Source organism: Oryctolagus cuniculus, chromosome 7 (assembly GCF_964237555.1).
Source record: "Oryctolagus cuniculus chromosome 7, mOryCun1.1, whole genome shotgun sequence".
NCBI classification, from domain to species: Eukaryota; Metazoa; Chordata; class Mammalia; order Lagomorpha; family Leporidae; genus Oryctolagus; species Oryctolagus cuniculus.
In genome coordinates this window covers 9,647,483-9,671,731 of record NC_091438.1, presented here as the reverse complement: position 1 = coordinate 9,671,731, position 24,249 = coordinate 9,647,483, and the positions used below count along the sequence as shown (strand labels likewise).

The 24,249-nt window shown below is 42.0% G+C and overlaps 1 protein-coding gene across 3 annotated transcripts in view; it reads right to left on the bottom strand.

Annotated features, from left to right (window-relative positions):
• Positions 1-24,249, bottom strand: part of ESYT2 (extended synaptotagmin 2) — a 104,084-nt gene that overhangs the window by 5,145 nt on the left and 74,690 nt on the right. The window contains exons 14-21 of one of the 3 annotated variants that reach the window (XM_051857038.2): positions 22,905-23,006; positions 18,694-18,756; positions 14,948-15,022; positions 13,765-13,851; positions 7,546-7,695; positions 5,114-5,487; positions 3,052-3,150; positions 1,055-1,186 (exon numbers count right to left, since the gene is read on the bottom strand). In XM_051857038.2, the coding sequence (XP_051712998.1) occupies positions 1,055-1,186; positions 3,052-3,150; positions 5,114-5,487; positions 7,546-7,695; positions 13,765-13,851; positions 14,948-15,022; positions 18,694-18,756; positions 22,905-23,006 (1,082 nt within the window). The remainder of the gene's footprint in view (positions 1-1,054; positions 1,187-3,051; positions 3,151-5,113; positions 5,488-7,545; positions 7,696-13,764; positions 13,852-14,947; positions 15,023-18,693; positions 18,757-22,904; positions 23,007-24,249) is intronic. The other 2 variants (XM_051857040.2, XM_051857041.2) reach the window with 2 other exon arrangements.

The window sequence follows — 24,249 nt, the reverse complement described above, 5'->3', positions numbered from 1 at the left end:
ATATCCTACTATCTCCAACTCAAAACAACTATCATGGACAGCAGCTTCACAGAAAGGAAAAGGTCCTCTGAGACCTAATTTTTTCTTAAATTTTTTTAGATAGAGAACTTGTACCTGCTGGTTCACTCCCAGATGCCTGCATTGGTTGGAGGAGGAGGGGCCGGAGCTAGCGCCAAGAACCAGAACCACAATTCAGGTTCCCCACGAGGGTGATGGCAACCCAAGCATGTGAGCCATCCCCTGCTGTCTTCCAGGGTGCACATTAGCAAGAAGTGGAATCAGGAGCAGAGCCTCGACGTGAACCCACACTCTCTCTGATGCAGGCATCCCGAGGAGCATCTAACTGCTGCATCAAATGCCTGCCCCAAAGTATATGTGTCCTTAGATTCTCAGTTTCAGTTTATGACACAGTAAGTACCGGCAGCCATAACTCCCTAAATGAAAGCTCTTCAGGGCGACCAATAATCTGATCTTTATTTAACCACCAGCCTACCTGTCCACAGTTTACCTTTGGAATGTTTATTTTTATTACTTTTTTTAAAGATTTTATTTACTTTTTTGAAATGCATAGTTACAGAGAGGCAGAGGCAGAGAGAGAAATCTTCCATCCGCTGGTTCACTCCCCTGATGGCCACAATGGCTGGAGCTGAGCCGATCAGGAGCTGGGAGCTTCTTCCAGGTGCAGGAGTCCAAGGACCTGGACCATCTTCTACTGCTTTCCCAGGTCACAGCACAGAGCTGGATGGGAAGTGGAGCAGCCAGGACACGAACTGGCGCCCATATGGGATGCCAGCACTGCAGGCGGTGGCTTTATCCGCTACACCAAAGCACGGGCCCCCATTCGGATTTATTATGTTTAGCACTTTGACAAGAAATTTAGAATGCTTACTTATTTATCTTAACGAGTACATGTTTACTAAAATGTGGAGTTTTTCACTTATATTTCTCAACAACGCATTGATTTATACACTTTAGTCACTCAAAGGTACCACTTGGAGCTTTTTTAATTTATTTTACCCATGCCACCTCTTCTGAATGGAATGAAACATCGTACCTTTGATCAAACACTGGGTTTAATGTCTTCTTTGACACGTGCGTTTTCCTCCTTCCTGACCTCCTTTTGTCTGGTAATAAATACATGCGAACATATGGATCAGAGCCATCTTCAGAAAAGGCAATGAGGTTTCTGATAACACAAACCAGAGAAGATAGATGTTAGAGAATTAGCATCACACTCAAATGTACTTTATCAAGTTTGACTTTAGAGTCATCTAAACACCGAGAAGCCAAAAGGAGTATTAAATGAACAGCAAATACTGTGAAGCATTTTTTTAAGATTTATTTATTTGAGAGGCAGAGTTAGAGAGAGAGAAAGAGAGGGAGAGGCAGACAGAGAAGTCTTCCATCTACTGGTTCATTCCCCAAATGGCTGCAACTGCTCGAGCTGGGCAGATCCGAAGCCAGGAGCCAGGAGCCTCCTCCAGGTCTCCCATGTGGGTGCAAGGGCCCAAGCACTTGGGCCATCCTATGCTGCTCTCCCAGGCCACCAGCAGGGAGCTGGATTGGGAGAGGAGCAGCCAGGACTTGAACCGGCACCCATATGGGATGCCAGTGCAGCAGGCGGAAGCGCAACCCACTAAGCCACAGTACCAGCCCTGTGAGGCATATTTTTGCCCCCCCACATTAGCTTGCTGACAACTGAAATTTCTCTTTTACCAGCTTTTGCCAGAGGCAACTTTTGCCTCCATTTCTTGAGTCCAAGAACATTCTAAGTCCTCACTTGCTGCTTCTAGTATAGAAATTACTACGTTACCTTTCCATAATACTTCTGTTTCCTCCCAATAAGAGTACAGAAGGGGTCGACGGACACAAGGGGTTTTCGAAAAGTTCATGAAGAATGTGTATTACGAAAAATACTAGGCATAGATTTCAACATTCTTTGCACCAAAAATAAATCATCTTTTAATTCTTTTTTTCCACAAACTTTTTGAAGTCCCTCATGTATTTTTTTTTAAGATTTATTTCCTTATCTGAAAGGCAGAATGAGAGTGAGAGTGAGAGTGAGAGTGAGAGAGAGAGGTAATGCTTTTCCATCTGCTGGTTTATTCCCAAAATGGCTGCAACAGCCAGAGGCTGCGCCAGTCTGAGCTAAGGGCCTGGAACTCCATCTGCATTTCCCATGTGGGGTGCAGGGGCCCAGGCACTTGGGCCATCGTCCACTGATTTCCCACGTGAGTTAGCAGGGAGCTGGATTGGAACAAGCATTGCATGGGGTGCCAGCATTGTAGGTGGTGGCTTAACCTGTTGTGCCACAACGCCTGCCCCATATATTCTTCTTTTTTTTTTTTTTTTAATTTATTTGACAGGCAGAGTTAGACAGTGAGAGAGAAACAGAAAGGTCTTCCTTCCATTGGTTCACCCCCAAAATGGCCGCTAGGGCCGGCGCTGCGCTAATCCAAAGCCAGGAGCCAAGTGGTTCTTCCTGGTCTCTCATGTGGGTGCAGGGCCCAAGCACTTGGGCCATCCTCCACTGTCCTCCCTGGCCACAGCAGAGAGCTGGACTGAAGAGGAGCAACCGGGACTAGAACCTAGCGCCCATATGGGATTCCGGCACTGCAGGCGGAGGATTAACCAAGTGAGCCACGGCGCCGGCCCCTGCATTTATTTTCAATAATTCGAACAGTTCATCCTAGATTTTTAAGCTTTCTTGTTAGACTGAATTCTCACCAGTCTCTTGGGATCCTTGCCAACTGTGCTTTCTTCGGTACTTGGAGATAAAACCCATTCCTCCAAATACAGAAGTCAAGACAATTCGCAGATTCAGGCACACTGACTTCAGGCTCCGGTATGCTTTCTCAGTGGGGGAAGGGTATCCTTGTATTCCGTACGCTACTCAGGGGACCGGGCACGTGACAAATACTGGCACCCTTCAGCAGCGCCATTTGTAAGAGGCCTCACGCGATCAGTTTGGTAAGCCGAGAGGGAGGTGTTTTTTGGTTGTGTAACGTTCACGCTCAGCGTGATGCCCACACGTCGGCAGCGGCCGCTCACCTGCACGAGTGGACGACCACGATGAGCTTGTTTCTCTGTGAGCTGTGCCGGATGGTCAGCTGGATCTGCCCCAGCGGAGACTGCCCCAGCGTCGTCCCACTACGCAAACAAAGCAGAGGTACCAGCTCAAAAAAGCTGCGGTTCACTGGTGTGATGGACATGGTGAGAGAATTCAACTCATTTGGACAAAAAGGAATTCAGTTACCCAAGAACCTGAGCATAATTTGAAACTTCTGCATAAAGCTGAATTCAGATGTCACGTGAGGATTCGATATAATTTAATCATTCACACGGACGGCTTTGCATGGAGAGCGCCAAGTGGAAAAGAGACGCAGGGGTCTGCTCCATGCAGTTCTGTGGCCCCTGCTGGGCGGCTCCTGCCTGACGCCACCCATCTTTGTGTTCTCATTCGGCGAGATCCCATCACCCCTTCCTTTAACTTCTCTTTGCTCAGGGTTGAAGCACAGGCTCTTAAGACAATGAACTTTCTTGCTCAGTGCTCCCCAAGACCATGTCAGCCACTCCCCAAATCTAGGTCTCCTTGTTTCAGTTCTATTTCCTTCAAGAGAGTGAGAAGGAGGAGACTGATTTCTTTTTTCCAAAATCACGGACACAAGACTGTATGAAAGAAGCCAGCCCCGTGTGGATCAAAGGCGGCCTCTCAGGTGCGGGCCACAGACGCTGGTGTCGTGTGCTTTTCTAACTGCCAGCGAGCGAACAGGCTTTCAGCTCTGCCTGATTCTTTGACTATTTTTATTACTCAACACGCCTCTTTTAACAACTAATAGGAAGAATTGTTTCAAAGGTCAGTTTTTGTCCTTCTACCTAGAGGAAAAAGTGAATGTGGGATGCTTGTGATGAACACAGATTGTTTTTTCCCTCTTTATCTGAAGAATCCTTTAACATGTCTGTGGATCATGGGATTTAAATAAGAAGTCAACACAAACATCCAAAGACAAAAAGGGACTGGGTAGAAGTAAGGGATGTTGATCAAACATGAACTAACAGGACCTATTTTACAACAAAGAGAAGCTACCCCTCTGCCAGCCTTCATGCCACACGGTAAAAGGCAGCAGTCGGCCCTGTGGGGTCCTTCTTCCCAGCAGGAGGAGAGGTACACAGTAGCTGCACAGCTCTCAGCTTCTTGCCTTTCCTGTTGGTGAAATCTGTCACTCCATCTTTTTGCAATCTTTAAAGGATTGGACCCTAAAAAATGGCAAGTTCTATTTTGAAAGTCAAAGACTCGGCAAAACAGAAACAGGACCCTAAGTTCTTCTGGCTAACTTCAAACCCCACATTCCCCACTGCAGTCCACAGGACGCATACTCTGTGTTGACCCACCCCTGCGGTCCACAGGATGCATACTCTGTGTTGACTCACCCCTGCGGTCCACAGGACGCATACTCTGTGTTGACCCACCCCTGCGGTCCACAGGATGCATACTCTGTGTTGACTCACCCTTGCAGTCCACAGGACGCATACTCTGTGTTGACCCACCCCTGCGGTCCACAGGACGCATACTCTGTGTTGACTCACCCCGGCGGTCCACAGGATGCATACTCTGTGTTGACCCACCCCTGCGGTCCACAGGACGCATACTCTGTGTTGACCCACCCCTGCGGTCCACAGGACGCATACTCTGTGTTGACCCACCCCTGCGGTCCACAGGACGCATACTCTGTGTTGACCCACCCCGGCGGTCCACAGGACGCATACTCTGTGTTGACCCACCCCTGCGGTCCACAGGACGCATACTCTGTGTTGACCCACCCCTGCGGTCCACAGGACGCATACTCTGTGTTGACCCACCCCTGCGGTCCACAGGACGCATACTCTGTGTTGACCCACCCCTGCGGCCCACAGGACGCATACTCTGTGTTGACCCACCCCTGCGGTCCACAGGACGCATACTCTGTGTTGACCCACCCCTGCGGTCCACAGGACGCATACTCTGTGTTGACCCACCCCTGCGGTAGGCTGGGCACATACTCTGTGTTGACCCACCCCTGCGGTAGGCTGGGCACATATCCCAGTTTTGTTCAACTACACAAAGAGCATTTACTTTTCAAGCTGTCGCAGCCTTTGCCGCAGCTCCTGGGTGGCGATGGGCAATGATATGTCAGAGGCTATGCTAGGGGTGGGCTCCTTCGCTGAGACATGGCTCGGAGAGGCCAAGAGGCTGGAGGAGCTTCTGCCCAAGTCACGCGGGGCCGTTGGGCTGGCTTCAGGCGGCTGGGCTTTGTCTTCCACACCAGGCTTATCTCCACCCCCAAGGACCGGAGTGGAAGGAGCCGTGCTGCTGCCCCCGGTGCCTGAGGATACAGACACCTGGGACTTGACGGGCATTTTCCTCCCTTCTTTGGAAACAGAGGGTCGTTTTACTTGAGCTGAATGTTGGTAGTCTGGGGACCTTTCTTGCTTTTCAAGATGGAGTACCTAGAAGTAGAAATAAAAAAAAAAAATTAGTGACACTAATAATATAGATACTTGAATAGATTTAGATGTGTTCATTTGCAATTTGGCTGAAAACACTAAAAAATTTAGTCTATCTGTTCAGTTATCCAGTTATTACAGAAGTACCATCTCACAGTAAGTTCAAAGGAAAGTTTAAGTAATCAAAATGCCACTTGTGTTCATCCATCCACTACGTCCACCACGTCCACGTCTTCCCATCTTCCCGTAGTCTCCTCCATTCGCAAGTGGGGGAGTGTTCTTACAGGAAGAGCACATTTAGTCACGTGCTCTTTTCAGAAGACTGAATTCCTTATTTTACTTGGATGGTTTCTGCAAGCACCCCCAGAGCTCCCATTACCCAGCAAGATCAGCCCCCAAACAATGACCCATTAGTACAGAATGGGGGTGTCTGCACAACCCGCACAACCCACACGTCTGAGCTATGATGCCTGTGAAAGCCGTCGTGAGTCTCCACCACACGCCAGAGAGCAGGGTCTCCACTCTTGGGTTATTGTGATAGCTTGAAGATTTTCTCTGTTTTTATGAAAAAAAGCTGCAGCAAACATCTTTCTGTTCATTGTGTCCCTGTGTTTTGTATTATTACCAACTGTCAGATCTCTGAAAAAAGGCCCATCGATCTAAGCAGCCTTTGGATTTACAGCTTGCAGAATCTTCCTTGAAGGGTTATGCTAAGACCACCTGTCTTGGCCAAGGACATGGAGACCATTTCCACTACATGCTTGACAGATTAAATCTGTTTAAAATAGCTTTTTCAGGGGCCAGTGCTGTGGTGCAGTGGGTTAAGCCACTGTTTGCCGCACCAGCATCCCATATGAGTGCTGGTTGGCTGCTCTACTTCTGATCCAGCTCCCTGCTAACGTGCCTGGGAAAGCAACAGAGGATGGTCCAAGTTCTTGGGTCTCTGCACCCACATGGGAGACCCGGATGAAGCTCCTGGCTCCTGGCTTTGGCCTGGCCCAGCTCTGATTGTTGTGGCCATTTGGGGAATGAACCAGTGAATGTAAGATACCTCTCTCTCTCTCTCTCTCTCTCTCTCTCTCTCTAACTCTGTCTCTCAAATAAATAAATGTTAAAAAAAAAAAAAAAAAAGGAAAACACCAAAACCAAACCAAAACAAAAGGTATTATAGAGGGAAACAATGTATTTCAGTATAATTAAATTTTTTTTCAAAGTTGGCTCATTTTCTTTTGCATTTTTTTGATCAGTGAGTTTTAGCATTTTTCGATATTTTTGCCAATTTTTATTTCAACATTTCCTTAAGTATTTACAAATGAACTGTGATCTATTTTGGACAAAGAAGTATTTGTAAGTTTCGACTATAGTAGAGCTTTGTTAAATTCTCTCTTAAACAACCTTTGAAAATTCAACCTTGGTAGAAAACTCTGGTAATATATAGTGACATTTTCTGGATCAAAATATGAAACACAGAGGATGGCGCTGTGATGTAGCAGGTAAAGCCACTGCCTGCAGTGCCAGCATCCCACATGGGTGCTGGTTCGAGTCCTGGCTGCTGCACTTCTGATCCTGCTATTGTGCCTGCAAAAGCAGCAATACATGCCCCAAGCCTTTGGGCCCCTGCACCCATGTGGGAGACCCAGAAGAAATCCAGGCTCCTGGCTTTGGATCAGCCCAGCTGCAGGCATTGTGGCCATTTGCACAGCGAACAAGTGGATGGAATACCTTTCTCTCTTTCAAATAAATAAATCTTAAAAAAAAAAAAAAAAAAGAAAGAAACACAGTTGGGCAAAAATAGTGAATAATTTGGGGCCTATTCAAGCAACCTGGAAATACTACTTTTGTTTTTTGAGGCCAGCCTTTATCACCTCTCCCCACATTCTGATGACATTCTGCTGCAGTTCCCAGTCTCCGAAACAGAACCACTGAGTTGGTGACAGTAACCGCACAGGACCCTGTCCTGGGGCGGTATCTGCCACACTGGATAGCATCCACAAGCATTGCTTCCAGCAACCTACTTCCTGCCCATCCATTACGTATTGATTGCAAAAGACTATACAATACCCTGAGGGCAATCTTCATTTTTATAGTGCTGTTTGGACCTGAATTACTGAGCTGGAATCGCTGATTCACGGTCATGTCATCGCTTGCAAGGAGCTGACTGAGGGGGATCTTCAGGTTCCCCAGAGAACACTGATGCTGTTCATCTTTGACCTGCAAAACATGGCACAGAAGATAGATTCAGCTGGAAACAAAGGTGCAGAAATTACAGACAACGTACAAAGGGTCACAAAGTTAACCATCAAAATCATATTTCAAAAAAAAAATGCCCTGGGGCCGGCGCTGTGGCGCAGTGGGTTAACACCCTGGCCTGAAGCACCGACATCCCATATGGGCGCTGGTTCTAGTCCCGGCTGCTCCTCTTCCAATTCAGCTCTCTGCTGCGGCCCAGGAAAACAGTAGAAGATGGCCCAAGTCCTTGGACCCCTGCACCCACGTGGGAGACTCAGAAGAAGCTCCTGGCTCCTGGCTTTGGATCTGTACAGCTCTGGTCGTAGCGGCCATTTCGGGGGTGAACCAATGGAAGGAAGACCTTTCTCTCTGTCTCTCTCACTGTCTAACTTTATCTGTCAAATAAATTTAAAAAAATAAAAATAAACAATCCATGGGCTAAAGAAATAAATCAAAAGAGGAATTAAGAAAATAATATTAAACAAGAGAGTAATTACTAAAAATAACGAAAATGAAGTCAAGACAAATCAAAATTTGTGAACTGTAGCTAAAATAGTACTTAAAAAGAAATACACTGGATTAAATGCCTGTATTGTAAAAGAAGAAAGATCTCAAAGTAAGCTTTAAGAAACTAGAGAGAAGCAAATGAAACACAAATTAGGCAGAAGAAATGAAGTCATTATCATTGCAGAAATCAATAAAATAGTAAAAAGTAGTGATGATAATGAAACCAAAAGTTGGCTCTTCAAGAAAATAAAATTGATAAATCTCTTACCAGACAGATCAGAAAAGAGAATACACAATTCCAATCTCAGGAAGGACTAAACTGGCATTGCAGTAGGACATTAAAGGAATTCTATGAATAATCTTATGCGAAAAGATTTCAACAACTGAAAAGAAATAAATAACCTGGACAGACCTTTATCTGTTGATTGAATCGAGGTTGTATTTTAACACCCTTTCACAAAGAAAACTGCAGGCCCAGCTGGCTTCATTTGTGAATGCTATCAAACAGATAAGGGGGGAAATACTAGCGCTACACAGACTCCTCCAGAAACCCAAGAGGAGGGAATATTCCCAACTCCTTCATGAGGCCAGCATTGCCTGCTACCCAAACTAGAAAAACATTATTAGAGGACAACAAGCAACCTACAGGCCAGTATCCCTCATGAGTAACCTGCCAACGTTTTAAAAAATATTTTAGTAAACTGAATTGAACAATAAGTGGATAATATATCACATCATGATCAAGTAGGGCTTAGCCCTGAATAAAGAACTGTTTGCAAGTTTTTCTTTTGTAAATTTTTAAGGTAAACAAATCTCATGTAATTCATATACACAGATTTAGGAACACAGTGATGTTTCCCACCCCTGCCCCCACCCTTCCTCCTCTTTCCTCTCTTATTTTCTTAGTTTACTTTATACTCATAAGGTGAACCCTACACTAAGTAAAAAGTTTAACAAATAGTAAGAAAAAAAATTGTTCCTCAACAGTAGAGACAAGGCCTATAAACAATCATCAAATCTCAAAACGTGAATTTCACTCCTATATATTACATTTGTGGTACTCTATTAGTTACCACAGATCAGGCAAAACATATGGTATTTGTTTGTTTAGGACTGCTGTAAGGTTTTCAAATGTTAAATCTTGAACCAAATAAATAAAAGTTTTTAAGGTTTAACATTTGAAAATCATCAATGTAGTTCATATTTATAGGCTTAAGAAGAAAAACTACATCTCAGTAGACGGAAAAGAGCAGTTGGTGAAATTCAACATTCATTCATAATTAAAAGTTTTCAGCAGACGAGTAGCAGGGGTAGAGGGACACCTTCTCTGCCAGATAAAAGGCATTTAGGGAAGTTCCCATCCGCAACAGCCTCCACAGTGAGACATGTGGTCAGGAGGCTAAGGAGCCCACTCACCACCACACGTGCCAGGGGTTCTGAGCAGGGCACTGACACAAGAAAAGGGAGCAAGATGTTCAGGTAGGAAATAAAGAGGTGGAGATATTATTAGCAAATAACATGACTGTCCATTTATGAAATCCTAACATGTCTATACACTAGAACTAATAAGCAAGTCAAGTACAGTGGTATAAGATTATATCAATACATAAAATCAACTGTATTTGTATATGTTAGTGAAAAAATAAAAAATCTAAAATTTAAAAAATACCACTTGCAGGGGTTGGCGCTGTGGCGCAGCGGGTTAATGCCCTGGCCTGAAGTGCTGGCATCCCATATGGGTGCTGGTTCTAGTCCCGGCTGCTCCTCTTCCAATCCAGCTCTCTGCTATGGCCTGGGATAGCAGTGGAGGATGGCTCAAGTCCTTGGGCCTCTGCACCCACGTGGGAGACCTGGAAGAAGCTCCTGGCTCCTGGCTTTGGATAGGTGCAGCTCTGGCCATTGCAGCCAATTGGGGAGTGAACCAGCAGATGGAAGACCTCTCTTTCTCTCTGCCTCTCCTCTCTCTGTGTAGCTCTGACTTTCAAATAAATAAACAAACAAACAAACTACCACTTGCAGTACCATCAAAAACATGAGCTAGTTTGGGAAAATTTGACAGAAATACACAAGATCTGTACTGTACATTAGAAATTTTACAAAACAGGGGCCAGTGACTGGCACAGTGGTGAAGTCGCTGCTTTGCACACCGGCACTTCAGGTCAGAGTGCCTGGTTAGAGTCCAGCCTCCCTGCTTCCAAGCCAGCTTCCTGCTAACACCCACCTCGGGAGGTAGCAGGTGCAGCTCAAGTACTCGGGTCCCTGCCATCCAAGAGGGAGCTTCAGGATTGAGTTCCAGGCTCCTGGCTTTGCCCGGCCTAGTCCTGTCTGTTGTGGGCATTTTGTGAGTAAACTAATGAACAGAACATCTCTCCATGTCTGTCTCTGCCTTTCAAAGAAAATGAAAATAAAAAAAAAATTAAACCCTCCTCCCCAAACTATAAGACGCTGATGAGGGGATTTTTGAAAATACCTAAATAAATTCACACAATGTTTCCATGGAACAGAAGACTGAGCACTGCTAAGGTATCAATTTTGATCATTAGATCCACAGTTTCCATGCAGTTCTTCCCAAATTCTCACAGGTTTGATGTAGAAATGGGCAAACTGATACTAAAATTCATATGGAAATGGAGACTAAGTATAACTAAAATAATTTTTAAAAATAAAGTTTGAAGGCTTACATTATTTGATTTTAAGGTTTATTTATAAAGCACCAGTAATAAAGACCGTGTGGAACTGGCATAAAGACAGACATATAGAACAATGAAACAGAAGGCTCTCTTGAAATAGACCCTCACATATGGCCACTGACGTGCTACAAGATGCCAAGCTAATTAAGTAGGGCAAAGAATAATGTTTTCAACAAAAACTGTTGAACAATTGTACAGCCAGCCATACATTAAAAAAAAAAGAACCATGATCTTCTCTTATACAACAAATGAATATTAACGCAATATGAATCACAGACCTCCAGAAAAAAAGAGATGAGAAAATTTTAGAAACTCTAGGTTTCACAAATATTTCTTAAATGGGATACAGAGTAAGAACTAAAATGAAAAAAAGTGTTAAATTGAACTTTATCAAATTTTAAAACTTCTGCTGTACAAACTATGGTTACAAAATGCAAAATAAAGCCACAGATTGAGAGAAAATATCTGTAAAATGTGGAATAAAAAACATTTGTTTCTAGAATATATTAAAACTTACAATTCAGTATTAAGAAATCAATCTCACCAAAAAATGGGCAAAGTAATTGAATAGACATTTCACCACAGAAGACACACAGATGGATAAATAAACACAGAAAGATGCCCAACATCCATAGTAACCACAATTAAATTATCATGAGATACTAACAGTAGTTCCCTGTTATCCACGGGAGACACTTTTTTAAGATTTACTTTGAAAGTCAGAGTTGGAGAGACAGAGACAGAGATCTTCCAACTACTGGTGCACTCCTCAGATGGCTGCAACGGCCAGTGCTGGGCCAGGCGGATGCCGGGAGCCAGCAGCTTCCTCTCAGTCTCCCATGTGGGCCACCCTCTGTTGCTTTCCCACGCCCTTAGCAGGGAGCTGGACCAGAAATGGAGCAGCCGGGAAGTGAACAGGCACCCATGTGGTCTGCTGGCATCACAGGCAGTGGCCTTACACCAAAGTCTATATACATACGGTTTTTCCTATACAATCATATATGATAAAGTTTAATTTATAAATTGGGAACATTGATAACAATAATAAAAACATTTATAACAATATATTGTTGCAATGAAAGTTATCTGAATGTGGTGTCTCTTTAATATCACCTTTCTTCTTGTGATATTGAGGCTGAACTTCAGAACTGAAACTGTGGAGAGTGAAAGCCATGGATCAGGGACTTGCTCTACCCACTGCCTACCCACGACGCAGTGTTGGCGAGCTGTGGAGAACGGGCACATCTCACACACTGCTGATGGGAATGCAAGACGGCACGACTGCTTTGGAAAACCATCTGGCAGTTTATTAAGAAGTCAAACATGCACCCACCATCCTGCTCCCAGAAATTTAGCCAGGAGAAAGGAAGGCACAGATTCACCCAAAGATTCTTGTGTGAATACTCATAGGTTTATCTACAATAGGTGTAATTTGAAAAGAATTCACTCTTTTTTCCAAATATTTATTTATTTGAAAGGCAAGGTGAGAGAGAGAGAGGGAGAGACAGACACAGAACTTCCGTCACTGGGTCACTATCCAGAGTGACACAACAGCCAAGTCTGGGCCAGGCTGAAGTCAGGAGCCAGCTACTCCAGCCTGGCTGCCCATGTGGGTGGCAGGGACTCAAGTACTGGGAGCATTTTCCAATTCTCCCAGGCACATTAGTAGGGAACTGGACAGGAAGTGGAGAAGCCGGGATTGTCCGGTACTCCTGTCTGGGATGCCGGCATCCAAGTGATGGCTTGACCAGCTGTGCCACAACACAACCTCAAGAATTCACTCTTGTATTGATGGGTGAGTGGGCATGCAAACTGTGATACATTCATATCATGGACATATCACACACACACACACACACACACACACACGAAGAACAGCTGCCACTTGGGACACCTGTATCTCATATCAGAGCGTGTGAGTGTGAGTTTGAGTCCTGGCTCCACTCCTAATTCCAGTTTCCTCCTAATGTGCATCCAGTGGGACCCTGACACCCATGTGGAAGACCTGGACTGAGTTTCTAGCTCCTGGCTTCAGCCTTGGCTGTTGTGAACATTTGGGGAGCGAACCAGCGTAAAGGAAATCTCTGTCTCTTGTCTCTCTCTCTCTCTCTCTCTCTCCTGTCTTTTTGGCTTTCAACAGATTAAAAGAAAACACTTAAAGGATAAACTATGGATATTAAAAAACACAGGTGAACTTTAAAATAATTATCATGAATGTACAGATAGGGGTCTATGCTGTGGCGTAGCAGGTATAGCCACTGCCTGCAATGCTATTATCCCATATGGGTGCCAGGTCGTGTCCCGGCTGCTCTATTTCCAATCCAGCTCCCCACTAATGGCCTGGGAAAAGCAGTGGAAGATGGCTCAAATACTTGGGCCTGTGCACCCACATGGGAGACATGGAAGAAGCTCTTGAATTCGGCTTGGCGTAACACTAGCTGTTGCGGCAATCTGAGGAGGGAACCAGTGGATGGAAGATCTCTGTTTCTCTCTCTCCCTCTCTCTGTGTAACTATGACTTTCAAATAAATAAACAATTTTTAAAGAAAAAGATATAGACAAAGAAGTATACATACTGTGTTTCTATTTATATAAAATTCTAGAACAAGTGAGTGATAATGTAGAGTGACATGGCAGAAGCAGATGTGCGTCTGCCTGCAGGAGGTATGAGCTACAGAGATGATACAGCTCCAGAAGGGGTGATGAGTATATTCATTACAGGGACTGTGGTCTTGGGTTGGTCCACGAGTACATCCATAGGTCACAACTCATCAAACTGAACACTTTAAATTCATAGAGTTTGCTATGTGTCAATTACATTTCAACTAATCAGTTAAAAAATGCAAATAAAATACCTCAATTTCGAGGTCCTGGCGCTTGGGATTGTGAATGAAGAAAGTGAAGTTTTCCTCCCACACAGGTTCATTGGTTTTATACCGAATCTGGAAGATATATGCCAGTGTCAGTTTTGTAGTATTTCCTGTGGACATGGGCTACCAGCACCGTGCTTATTCCTTTAATGTGTTTGGAAGATGAGGATGACTTTAATTAAATTCCAAGATACATATTATGTATTTACTGAGTATATACTGTTATGTGTTAATCATGGAAAGAGTTCAAAAGATGGAGAGACAGTCTGAAGCCCTTAGAGTATCAGGAAATTGTTAGGAAAATCCATCCTGTGTGCCCAAAGACAAAAATATTATGTGCTTGGACTTGGTCCTCCCAGTCCCCCAGTGCTTAGAATGGTGCTATGTGTGGGCATGTGGGCATGTTATTAACATAACAATTATTATGCTCATGATTAAAAGTGAGCAATGCCTATAACTCTAACTCCTGAAATGTTTTATCTCATATCAGGAAAGTTCAACCAATTACAGCAATAACAATACTACTTTTTACTTTTTAAATGCTAATCTTTATTAGGATAGTTTAAGTGATCAAATGATATACTTCATCTCAAGAATTAAACAGGAGCGTAAGTCGATAAGTGTTATCTGTGTTTTGTTGTTTTCATCACTAGCCACTATTTCTTGAATAACTGTCATGCAGCCATACATTCTCTGTAACCTGCATGGTCCAGCCACATTATTTTCATCTTACAAAGGGAAAAATAACTTGGGTGTCCTTGGGCTAATTTCTTTTTTTCCTTTCCTTTTATTTATTTATTTTTTGTTATTCAGTTATACAATGTCCACTTTAATTCTTGGATCTAATTGTATTTGTTGAAATTTCTTTTAAATTAAAATTTTATACAGTGCTAAAAAGAAGTCTTAGAATTTATTCTTAGTATCTACTCATAAAATCAAGCAAAAGCATATTCCTATGTTATTTCTTAATATTAACTGTTACTAAATTAAGTAGGTGGCTGTTTGTCAAATGACTGATTTAAAGGGGGGGAAAGATATGGAAAGCAATGGTTTTAATGTCTATTCTTTCACATAGAGCAATTCAGCACCCTCCACCTAAGAGTGGAGATAGTGGCAAACATGATTGGATGAAGACAATCAGAAAATTCACCACATACAAGTAACTTACCTTACTCTCTTGGGCCCTGTGCCCAACTGACATTTGGACAAGAGGATTTGGGTTGCTGTTTATTTTCTTCCCTGACTATCAAAAGAAAAATAAAGACAAAATGAATAAATACATTTTAAAGTCAATTTTACAAAAAATGAAATTACTGGCTTATATTAATAGTTATTTCTATTTATCTCTGATATTTCACATACAGAGGATATCTGGGAACAATTTAAATGGAAAATAATTGCTAAGCACAACGCAAGCCAATGTTTCATCTAACATAAAATAAATTAAGAGAACATCAATTTGCACACAATTTTCAAATGTTAAAGTCTTTCATTTTTAAAGCAAGTTACTTGGGGAAAATTGAATCCTCTAAGTATCTTTGATGTTAACTATAGTTCTTAGCTTATTTTATTGACTCGAATAACAAAAATGTATAAAATGCAATGAATGGAAACAAAAAAATGAGAAAAGACAAATGTAAAAGAACGTATAATTCAGAATATCTCTCTGATTGGAATAATAAAAACAACACAGTGTATGATACGTGGCTTTACATTTTTTAACTTATCATCCTCTGTTCAAGCATGTGTAGGTATCAGATATCAAATCTTGCTTACCAACTGCTAAATAATTTTGACTGGAAGAATAACCATCAGTTTAGAAGTGCACTACATTAAACAGATATAAATACAATGAAAAAAACTTCAGGAATAAGAAAAAAAAAAAGAAAAGCATAGTTTAGCACACAGTTGATAGAAAACAGTAAAACACAACAGATATGTGACATGAGGTTTATTTATAACTTAGCCCCACAGGAAGATGCAGTTAAATATCTGTTAGTGGAAATTAATCAGAAGGTCACAAAAATGTTTTTTGAGTTAAATAATTTTAGAGTCAATCTTCAACACTGCAACGATGACAGAAATAGGTGTCAAAGTCGTATGATTATTTTTTTAAGAAAGTATTACTAGCCCAAACCTACTGCGACAATCTATTTTCTGGTTCATCGTTTTTGATGTGAATGAATTCTGCAAAATGAAATAAATACTGTTAAAGAGCATCCAAGGCTACAGACTATTGTGGCAAAGAAAACTCATTTTCCCTTTAAATCAAGTTTCTTTGTCCTGAATGTTACAATCTGTGAGTTTTAACTGAGCACAAGCCTGTAAATAAAAATCTCATTTCCAAACTTCCCTTGCAGCTGAGCGTGGTCAGGTGCCTGTGTTCTGGCTTGGAGGGGGGCGTGTCCCCCCAGCTCCCCATCCCTGAGATGGGGAGCACAGTCTGCGCATGGCAGACCCTCAGGCCAGAATTCTGTTATATTAGAGGGAAATGAACTTCTTGCTTGTTTGAGCTACTGCTACTTTGGATACAAAAGTTGAGCTTAGCTGATAGAATCTGCAAAAAAGGCACTCTTTCTTAGGGGTTCACTGCATCAAGTTTGAAGCCCATTCTCCAGCTTCTAGTGCTTCTGTGAACAGAATGGAATTCACGACTGTTTTCTGGGCAGTTTGCTGCAGTGAAATGGTCGTCATTGCCTTAACCAATTTATGTGGCTTATATTTGCGACATGATAAAAATCTGTTTTTCAAGTAAGAAAATCCTTTCAGAAAGTATAAAATAAATACTATAAAAAGTTAACTGATGTTTTATAATCTTTCTTTGTGGTACATCTTAAAATGGCTGATGTTTGGGGCCAGTGCTGTGGTGTAGTGGGTAAAGCCTCCATCTGCAGCACCAGCATCCCATATGCGTGCTGGTTCAAGTCCTGGCTGCTCCACTTCCTACCCAGCTGCCTGCTAATGAGCCTGGAAAAGCAGCTGATAGCCAAGTGCTTGGGCCCCTGCACCCACATGGGAGACCTGGAAGAAGCTCCTGGCTCCTGGCTGAGGCCTGGCCATTATGGTCATTTGGGAAATGAACTAGCCAATAGAGGATCTCTCTCTCTCTCTCTCTCTCTCTCTCTCTCTGCTTCTCTGTAACTCTGCCTTTCAAATAAAATAAATCTTTTTAAAAAATGGATGATGTTTTAAATTCTATGAAACAGGGTTAAATCACTATGCTTTCTACCAGGAAGCGACATTCAAAATGCATCAGCACAAGTTAAAGGCATAAACGATAATGAAAATGTAAGCTTTGAGTCAGATCATCCTGAAGGTTCATCTCAGCTCTTCATCATGTGACTACTGAGACGAATTCCTTGGTTTATCTGAACCTCAGCTTTCCTGTCTGTCGAACAAGCATGACAGCACTTCCAGACCCTGCTGTTAGGCGTCAATGGCTAACAGTCACATAATAACATAACAACTACAATACACACATCATCTTAACTACACTGAATACTTTTAGATTCAATATTTTTTACTGAATAATCCAATGAGGAAGGAATTATTTCCATCCTAAAAAAGACAAGTTAATTAAATATAAGTTGTGCTGCTGACTAGGCATATTGGATTCAAATCCAGTCTGATTTTGGAGTCTCCCTTTCCAACCACGGTGCTGTATTGGTCAATAGCCTTCATATCGTAAAGAACTGAGTGAGCAAAGGATGCTCATAACATCCCTTCAGTGCTCCCGCAGGCACAGTGACGTCAGCCGTTGTGCTAACCAGCACTCAAGAGCAGTGATCCTGGGGCTGGCACTGTGGCCCAGTGGCTCAGGCGGCTGCGTGGCACGCTGGCATCCTATGTTACAGTGCTGGTTCAGGTCCTGCTGTTCCACTTCTCATCCAGCATTCATGCCACTATGACTGGGAGGACAATGGCACATGGCCCAAGTGTTTGGGTCCCTGCTACACATGCAGGAGACCAGGATGGAGTTCCTGGCTCCTGGCTGCAGTCTGGCCTGGACCCAGCTGCTGTGGCTATTTGAGGAGTAAACCAGCAGATGGAAGATTGATCAATTGATCAGTTGATCGCCCTCTGTCTCGCCATTTGTCACTCTACCTTTCAAACAGATAAATCTTTAAAAAAAAGATTTTGCCACTCTCTTTCACTTGAAAATTAACTTATTTTTTCCAGATGAAACTGGATAAAATCATTCCTGTTAATTTGGAACAGAATTATCTTTAAACAATTACATTTACAACTCCCCCAACCCCGCTCCAAAATTCTTAAACCTAAAATAGTCAGAAATTAGAGAAAAAAATAATAAAACTTTTTAAGTCATAGAAAACTTAGAGCAATTTAGTCAGAGAATGCATGCTAATGTCATATTTTAGGGAGTGGAGCTTAGTTTTCAATATACCTCATTTAATGAAATTTAAAAGCTTCTTGAATGATCTTTCACCCAAACCCAGCAGCACCAAAAGCCATGAGGTTGTCGATTCAGAGATGATCCTACTACAACATATTGGAAGAGGTGATTTTTAATGCATATTTACAGTTCACAAAGTGTATCCTTCAATCTGAATTTTAAAATAGTTAAAATTTTACATAAACTTCTCTAGCACCATTTTCACAATTTCCGGCCCAATTAAAATGTAGTTATTTAAGTCACCTTAAAGATTGCTGCCTAAGGCCAACAGGAAAAATATCTATTTTATCATATTGGTACTGTACAAAATTTACCTTCAAAGATGACTTAAATTCTAACTGCTGGTTCTTGGGTAATACAAGTAGGATTTCTCCCACTAGACATTCGATTAATATACTAGCGTGGGTGGTTTTCCGTCAATGCACTTAGGAGAGTTAAAGGAATCATCTCTTTCAATATGTGTTCAACACTTTGCAATCTCAGGGAAACCATTAGTTTACCTTCAAAGCTTTCTGAACTGCAGCCTTCTTCAAGACATCAGGGTTAAATTCTAATGGGTTACTCTTTCAAGTCAGAAGAAAATGAATATACCAAGGGTTAATAAATCATGCCATGAGGAATTTATGTAAGGTTAATGATATGAAGATTCATGGGAACAAACAAAAAGTCTTTAAACAAAAACCACTAAGAATTACACAAACAACCATAAGAGCCATCTATGAAATTCTTATTTCCCGAGATTTTTATCCTAGAATGAACCTTTAATCTAAGCGTATTTCCTTATCCAATATAATTAATTTCCCCACCCGCCCTGTTCTTTGGAATTTGAAAAAAATAAAGGAGTGAGACTTTAGGAGTTCTATTTACTATCATTTGCCCAAATAAATTCCTAAAACAGCAACCATAATCAAAGGTTTTGTCTGAAATACAAATTAATGGACCGTAGTTTCCCAAATTGCTCTCAAGCCAAATCATATCCTATTTACTTTCTTAGTGCAACGGCACAGGAGAGACAGAACCAACTTCTCTACTTTGTCCTCACCCTTTTCTAGGTATAAAAGTAGAAACTGGCTAGATCATCTTAAAAGCCTTTCTGGCTTTAAATAAAGTTCTATTATTATGGATTTTATGTCCTACTTTTATTCTTTTTTCCAGTTCATTACTTTCTCGCCCTCAGAAGAGCAAGGATGAGTTGTTTTGCAAGCTCCTAGGACTAACATTTAAGATAAAATATTTTTATCATTTTAGTTGTAATTAACTTCAAATGACAAATTGAACTTGATTTTTAATTTAAAAAAATTAACCAGCAGACACTGCAAGGAAGAAAGACGGATGGCAGTGCCCCAGTCTTCCTTGGCCAGCAGACTCGGCCAGGGAGGCAGGTGGGATTTCCGCTGGGCAGGGATTCACGCAATACCAAAACCAGTCCTCAGCCTGCCGATTCAGCCTGCAGAGCTCTCAGAAGATCCTAGGCCCACAGCATCCACTGCTGCGTGGAGCTTGAACAGGGGTGATTTTTAACAGCTTCCCGATGTTAGTACAGGAAACCGTCACCCTAACGCGTGAGGACGAAATCACCAGAACCTCTCCCGAAGCTCACTTTTATGGCCTAAATATACTTATTCTTCTAACATGCATCAGTTAAAGAAAAACAAGGAGACAGGCTGTGGTGTGGTGTTAGGGGGTGCAAGAGAAGCTGTGTGAGGTCATGGAAAAGTACACAGGCCTGTGGGTGAGACAGACTGGATCATTCAAGTGCTCCTGGGAGGCACCCCGTTGTGAGGCCTCTGGACGTTATGGATCATGCACCCTTGGGCTCCTCACAATCAATGGAAGCAGTAATAGCCACCTGCACACTTTTTTTTTTTTTTTTTTTTTTGAGAGCCAAGATAACTTGCACAAAGCCCTATCATCACCCCTCAGGGTCTCCACAGTGGCAGCTATTATACAGCTTGGCATTATTATATTTTAAAAAGGCAACTACTGTAACACCACACACCTCAGATAAACCCCATACACATTTAGTAAAGTGAAACAAATCCACTTTCTACTAGGACAGAGTCATGGGGGCTGAGAGGGTTCAGGAATGCAGCTGTGGGTCACATGGCTGAGTTCCAATCCCAGCTCTGTCAACCGGTGGCCCTGGGCCTCTCGTCTCAGTGATCTGCGTTCTCCGTGCTGTCTCGGTTCCCTTCTCTGCACAGAGATAACGATGCTGTGTGGACTAGATGAGGTATAAATGCAGAACCCTCAGAACTCTGCTGCTTATGGGAAAGTGCTCCATAAGCACAGGGCCTCACGTAAGCCTACGTTCCTGACGCTGGTCACTGCCAATCAGAGAACGTCCTCATTGCTCAAGCCTGAAATCCAAGCCCAGGATTTGACTAAAAGGAGGAGGTCACAGTTCTAAGAGTTAACATTACAAAGAGTGCATTTTCAGCACAGAGGAAATTTCTGTTGTTTGAAGTTTTCAGATGGGGATCCTTGGTGGTAATAAACTCTCGAAACTGAAAACTAAAGTCTTTTAGAGAGCTACGAGACGGCAGCATCTAAAACCTCTTCTAGTAATAGTGATGGTCTCAGCTCAAAAACACTGATCCTATTGAAAACAAAGGGGTCAGAAACACTTCAAACTTATTTGACAGAACTGTGTACATTTTAAACAGTTACAGGACGTGATTTTGATAATGCATAAGGAACGTGAATTTCGATAACCCAGCAATGTTATAGACTAAAAATTATAAAGCAGTTTTTAAAATCCTCACACGGGGCAAGCATTTAGCCTAGTGCTGATGCTGATGACTCTGGTGAAGATACCTGTGTCCCACAGTGGAATACCTGGGTTTGATATTTGGCTCCGGCTCCTGACTTCGACCTCCTGCTTAATGCAGGCCCTGAAAGGCATGGTGACTGGTTTCTGCCATCCTGGTGGGAGACCTAAAGCCAGCTTTGGTGTGCCTGAGTTCTGCAACTGTTGGCGTCTAGGGAGTAAACCAGTGGACAGGGGCTCTCTGTCTATCAGATAAAATAAATAAGTAAACATTTAAAATCCTGACACAAAGGAGATTTTCTTTCTGCAAAAGGAAGCAGCTGTAGAATGAGAAAAAGCAACTTAAAGTTATTGGAAACAGATGGGCAGAATTTATACAGTAGAGCAATCTCATCTTTTGTATATTTACAATGAACTTCTCCACTAAGAAATACAAGAAGCAGAATTATTTTTCATAAAAAAGTGACAGAATATGCTGAATTATGTATCACTGACCTCCTTTTGACTTTTAAAAAGACCTTAAACAGGTGTGAGCTGACACAGCCAGGGAGTTCATGGTTATGACATATTAGTGTTGTGACTTAACAGCACACCTAACCTTTGATGATCTTGATTTTCCTCATGTAAAAAATGGTGTGAAATATTTATTCTTTTAAGTACTACCTCCCAGCCCCTCCTCTCTCTTTCTCTTTTTTTAAGAATAAACTAGGGGCTGGTGCTATGGTGCAGTGGGTTAACACCCTTGGCCTGAAGCGCCGGCATCCCATATGGGCGCCAGTTCGAGACCTGGCTACTCCACTTCCCATCCAGCTCTCTGCTGTGGCCTGGGAAAGCAGTAGAAGATGGCCCAAGTCCTTGGGCCCCTGCACCGCGTGGGAGACCTGGAAGAAGCTCCTGGCTCCTGGCTTCATCTCGGCACAGCTCTGGCCGTTGTGGCCATTTGGGAAGTGAACCAGCAGATGGAAGACCTCTCACTCTCTCTCTCTGCCTTCTCCACTCTCTGTGTAACTCTGACATACAAATAAATAAATAAATCTTAAAAAAAAAAAAAAGAATAAATTGACGGTGTATGTGGAAATCCTTTGAAAAAGTACTAGAGTATGAGATTCAAGGGACAAACCTTAAGAATCTCACTAATCATTGAATTAAACCTGAGGAGTGATTTTCTAGACTAATGACCAAGCCACCAGGCTTTCTATGGCCCCAAAACAAGTGAAAATAGCTATCTACGGAAAGCACCAAGAACAGCACCAGAAATGAAGGTCCCGGTTATAAAGACTAGGCAGAAAGAGATGTAACGAGATCAAAACAACAAATGCTTAATTATCTGCGCCAGGAAAATATTTAAAAGAAGCTGAATCATAAACTCAATATAGTTTGCTTCTCCCTTAGGAGCTCTGGTTAAACCATGCCAGAGAAGGCAAATTTTCATTTAAAACAGATGGACTTCCATCTTCCTATGACCATTCCCCTGGGTAACTGACAGCTGACTGCACAGGGTATATTTTAAAGAAAGCTGGAATTCTGACACTTGTTTGTTTGATCAGGAGGAGAAAGTAGATTTATGAAAGTTTTGTCAAAGTTTAAAAAATATTTACATCTCACATTGAGATGAACTACAGGAAAATACGTTTTAATCATTCTGGCTTCATTTCTTCCGCGGAACAATTTTTATTATGGTGTATGGGCCAGTAGCAATTTAGGAATCTAAGGCAGCTTGCTAGGTTTGTTCATCTCATCATCAGATGTACTTTTCAGTATTAAAGCAGTGTTAACACTTTACAAAAGAAACATAAAGTAAATACATGGTAACTGAAATCATGCAAGAAAATGAAAAGAGCATGCCACATCATTCCACCACTGAGCAGAAGGCATTAGAAGTGCCACACTCTGGCAGTCTCCATTAGAAACAAAAGGAAGAAGGAACACTGAAGGACTCACAAATAGTGCTCTATAGACTGAGGTAGTATTTTCACAAAACACTAGTCCCGAAGCTCGCCTCTCCTTTAAGTAGCCACACCCAAAGTTTCCCTCGTAGACACTCTTAGGAAAGTGGAGACGGGAGGAGAAAGCAAAGAACGGTGGATTGTGGTCAATGCGCGCGCCAGCAGCACAAATAAACAGGAGTGCAAAGGCAGAGGCAAAGACTCTGGCAAAACACAGTGAAACCAGTCAGCAAATGCTCCCATGTAAAATAAACACCCCACAGGGCCGGGGCTTTGCCAAGATCCTTTGCCTCTGATGGCCATAAGCATACTTCATGCACAGTGCCCTCTTACAGAAAATTATACATTCACTTTTCTTGCTTATGTGACATCATTCAAATTTCAGTATCGTGATAAAACACACAGCTCTAAAGAGAGGCCTAACTCTTTCTTGCCAATTCACTGACACTACTCTATATCCTGAAATATACAACCAATTCACTTTAATCAGGCATTATAAAAGACTCTATAAGAAACATGATTGTAGTTAAAAGCAAAAAGTTTTACCATATACTAAATTCTGTAGAAAGGTTAAATAATAAGTAACTTTTCCCGAATTGAAATTATAACAGATACAGTCACAGACTTTAAACTGGAAGATTGGACAAAAGGTTAAGGTAAATACTTTAAGAGAAGTACAAAAATTTATTAAATTAAAATCAGTCAAGATACCATTATTGAAAGAAAGAGTACATTTATATGCAATCATATACGACAAAGTAAAATTACATTCCCTCAGTAAGAAAATGATGGTATTTTAATTATTAATAACTGTAAATAAACATATTAACATGCAAAGTACATTAACTTTGCTTTTGGGTAAAGTCAAAGTAAATACACAATTTTCAAACTTTGAAAGTTACTAAATGAAACAAAGGGTGTATGAGTATGTTTCATGAACTCTAATGCAAAGTGAGAATATCCTGCACGAAACACTTATAATCTGAGTGCAGAATGCAGTATTGAAAAAGGCTGGGTTAAGGGCCTCTTCATTTCTTTGTCTATCTCCACCAAATAAATACTGACAAAGGAAGACTATTTACTTACAAACGCACTTAAGTGAAAAACACTTACAATGCAGGAAGAGTTATGCAACAGAGAGTCTTGGGAGGAAAAACCATGTATCTGGGAGCAGTAATCTTTCTTTCAAAAAACTGGCCATGACACCATGACATAAAGAACCACCATCGTGTGAACAAGTGTACTGGTGCTCAAAAAATTATCAAACAATATAACATTGTTAGTGATGACAACATTACCTTAAGGAGCAGGTGTCAAGTGTAACAGTGGAATACCACACC